Source organism: Wickerhamomyces anomalus (assembly GCF_001661255.1).
Source record: "Wickerhamomyces anomalus NRRL Y-366-8 unplaced genomic scaffold WICANscaffold_4, whole genome shotgun sequence".
In the NCBI taxonomy this organism is placed as follows: domain Eukaryota; kingdom Fungi; phylum Ascomycota; class Saccharomycetes; order Phaffomycetales; family Wickerhamomycetaceae; genus Hansenula; species Hansenula anomala.
This window is the reverse complement of record NW_017567113.1, coordinates 1,118,526-1,120,425: the sequence shown is the minus strand read 5'-3', so window position 1 is coordinate 1,120,425 and position 1,900 is coordinate 1,118,526. Positions and strand designations below refer to the sequence as shown.

Below are 1,900 nucleotides of genomic sequence, written 5' to 3'. Positions count from 1 at the left end.
ACTTGATTTGACCAACTTGAAAAGATGAAATCAATTCGTGTTGATGGGGCCTCAAATCCTGATGTATGATAAGACTGTCTTCATCACCTCCAAAAACCCCAGATCCATCAAAAGATCAAGATACCAAGCATCAAGTCCATCACACTTCAACTTCAGCTTCATATGAATAACGCAGAATGAGGAGGAGTGAAACAACAAACTTTGTTATAGGAGTATCATAATCCACATCAGCATCAGCACAACTTATCAAAGATGGCACAATCCCCTTATCTGAAAATTGAGCACAATTTTATCATCAGTGAATCCAACTGCTGTTACCAACCTTCAACAATCGTTCAGAAGTTCAAGATACCAAACATCAAATCCATCACACTTCAACTTCAGTTTCATATGAATAACGCAGAATGAAGAGGAGTGAAACAACAAACTTTGCTATAGGAGTCTCATAATTCACATCAGCATCAGTACAACTTATTAATATGGCACAATTCCTTCATCCTGAATGAGCTTGACTTCTTCATCACCTCCAAAACACCAAATCCATCAAAAGTTCAAGATACCAAACATCAAATCCATCACACTTCAACTTCAGTTTCATATGAATAACGCAGAATGAAGAGGAGTGAAACATCAAACTTTGTTATAGGAGTATCATAATCCACATCAGTATCAGTACAATTCATCAAGATGGCACAATCCCTCTATTTGAAACTTGAGTATAACTTTATCATCAGTGAATCCCAAACCAAACCAAAAATCACCAGCTGAATTGCAGAAAGATCAAGCTTTAACAGCATCTCATAATCACTGAACCACGTAACACATGCTACCTGAGTATCCCTTCACAATCGTTACCCAAGCTTTTTGTATGTGTGTGTTAATTCTGGTTTCTTTGGAAAAGTTATCTTTGTGTTATTTACATAATGTGTGGTGCCATGAGATATGCGTTGGTTTCCTGGGTGACTTCAAGGTGGATTTTGCCTAATAGATTAGAATGACTTGTTCAGTTGCACAAAGAGAGATTATGGTGAGGATGACCAAACAAAAGATAGAGAGTTGCATATTACTACAGGTCTGCAGCTTAGCAGGATACGCTACTACGGCCTTACTGTTGATTTGGTGTTTATTAAACATATATGGTGTTTTCCAAAATTTGTATGGTAAAATGGTTAATTCAGCACTTTTTGAAAAAAATCAGATTTTTGCCCAAAGACCAAGTTCCAGGGAAATTTGCCAAAACGATTTTTTGATTGCATTTTGATTTTTTTTTCAAAAATCCCAAAATCAAGGATTTCAGTAAAATTTGGTTTTTGTGGATTACTATTAAGTGAGATGACGTGCAATCTACATGTCGACTATTATAAAGTGCTATAACTTTGGTTAAAGAAGAGATCAGTTAATCTTCTGATTAATATCAATATTGTATTTTATTTGGCTGGTTATTAGGATTGCACTAGCTGGTTGTTTTGAGTGGATGTTGTTGTTGGTTGGTTGGTTGATTGGATCATCACTGGCGGTAGTACTACTGTTAAGGTAGTTGGTTAATATAGGTATTTTGAGGCCAAAATACATGTGTTTTTGAAGCCAATTATTTGTAGAAGATGGTTTTATGTTACTTGGAGTGTTGAAATAGGTGAATATCATTGATTATGGTGGTTTTATAGAAGTTTGTTTTATTGAAGGTTTGTATAGTGGATTTTTGGTGTTACGGGACACATTTTCACGTGACTAAATTCTGTTAAGTATGGTGAGGATTGGAAATTGGAATAAAACGTTGGGTTTTTGAGATTTTGAGCTTATTTTCATTGATATAGAGGGAAAATATGATGGTGCATATGGTCAAGCAATAGTGGTGGTGATAGGGGCACTTGGTGCTGGAGTATTTAATGGTTTTGTTAAG

The 1,900-nt window shown here is 35.6% G+C and overlaps 1 protein-coding gene across 1 annotated transcript; it reads right to left on the bottom strand.

Moving 5' to 3' along the window:
* Nucleotides 1-575: 575 nt before the first annotated feature.
* On the bottom strand, nucleotides 576-797 carry WICANDRAFT_63547 (uncharacterized protein; the record flags this gene model as incomplete). The annotated part of the gene is made up of 2 exons (XM_019183569.1): nucleotides 576-701; nucleotides 762-797. The coding sequence occupies 2 exons, from the start codon at nucleotides 795-797 to the stop codon at nucleotides 576-578; spliced, it is 162 nt and encodes a 53-aa protein (XP_019038253.1).
* Between the last annotated feature and the right edge of the window lie 1,103 nt (nucleotides 798-1,900).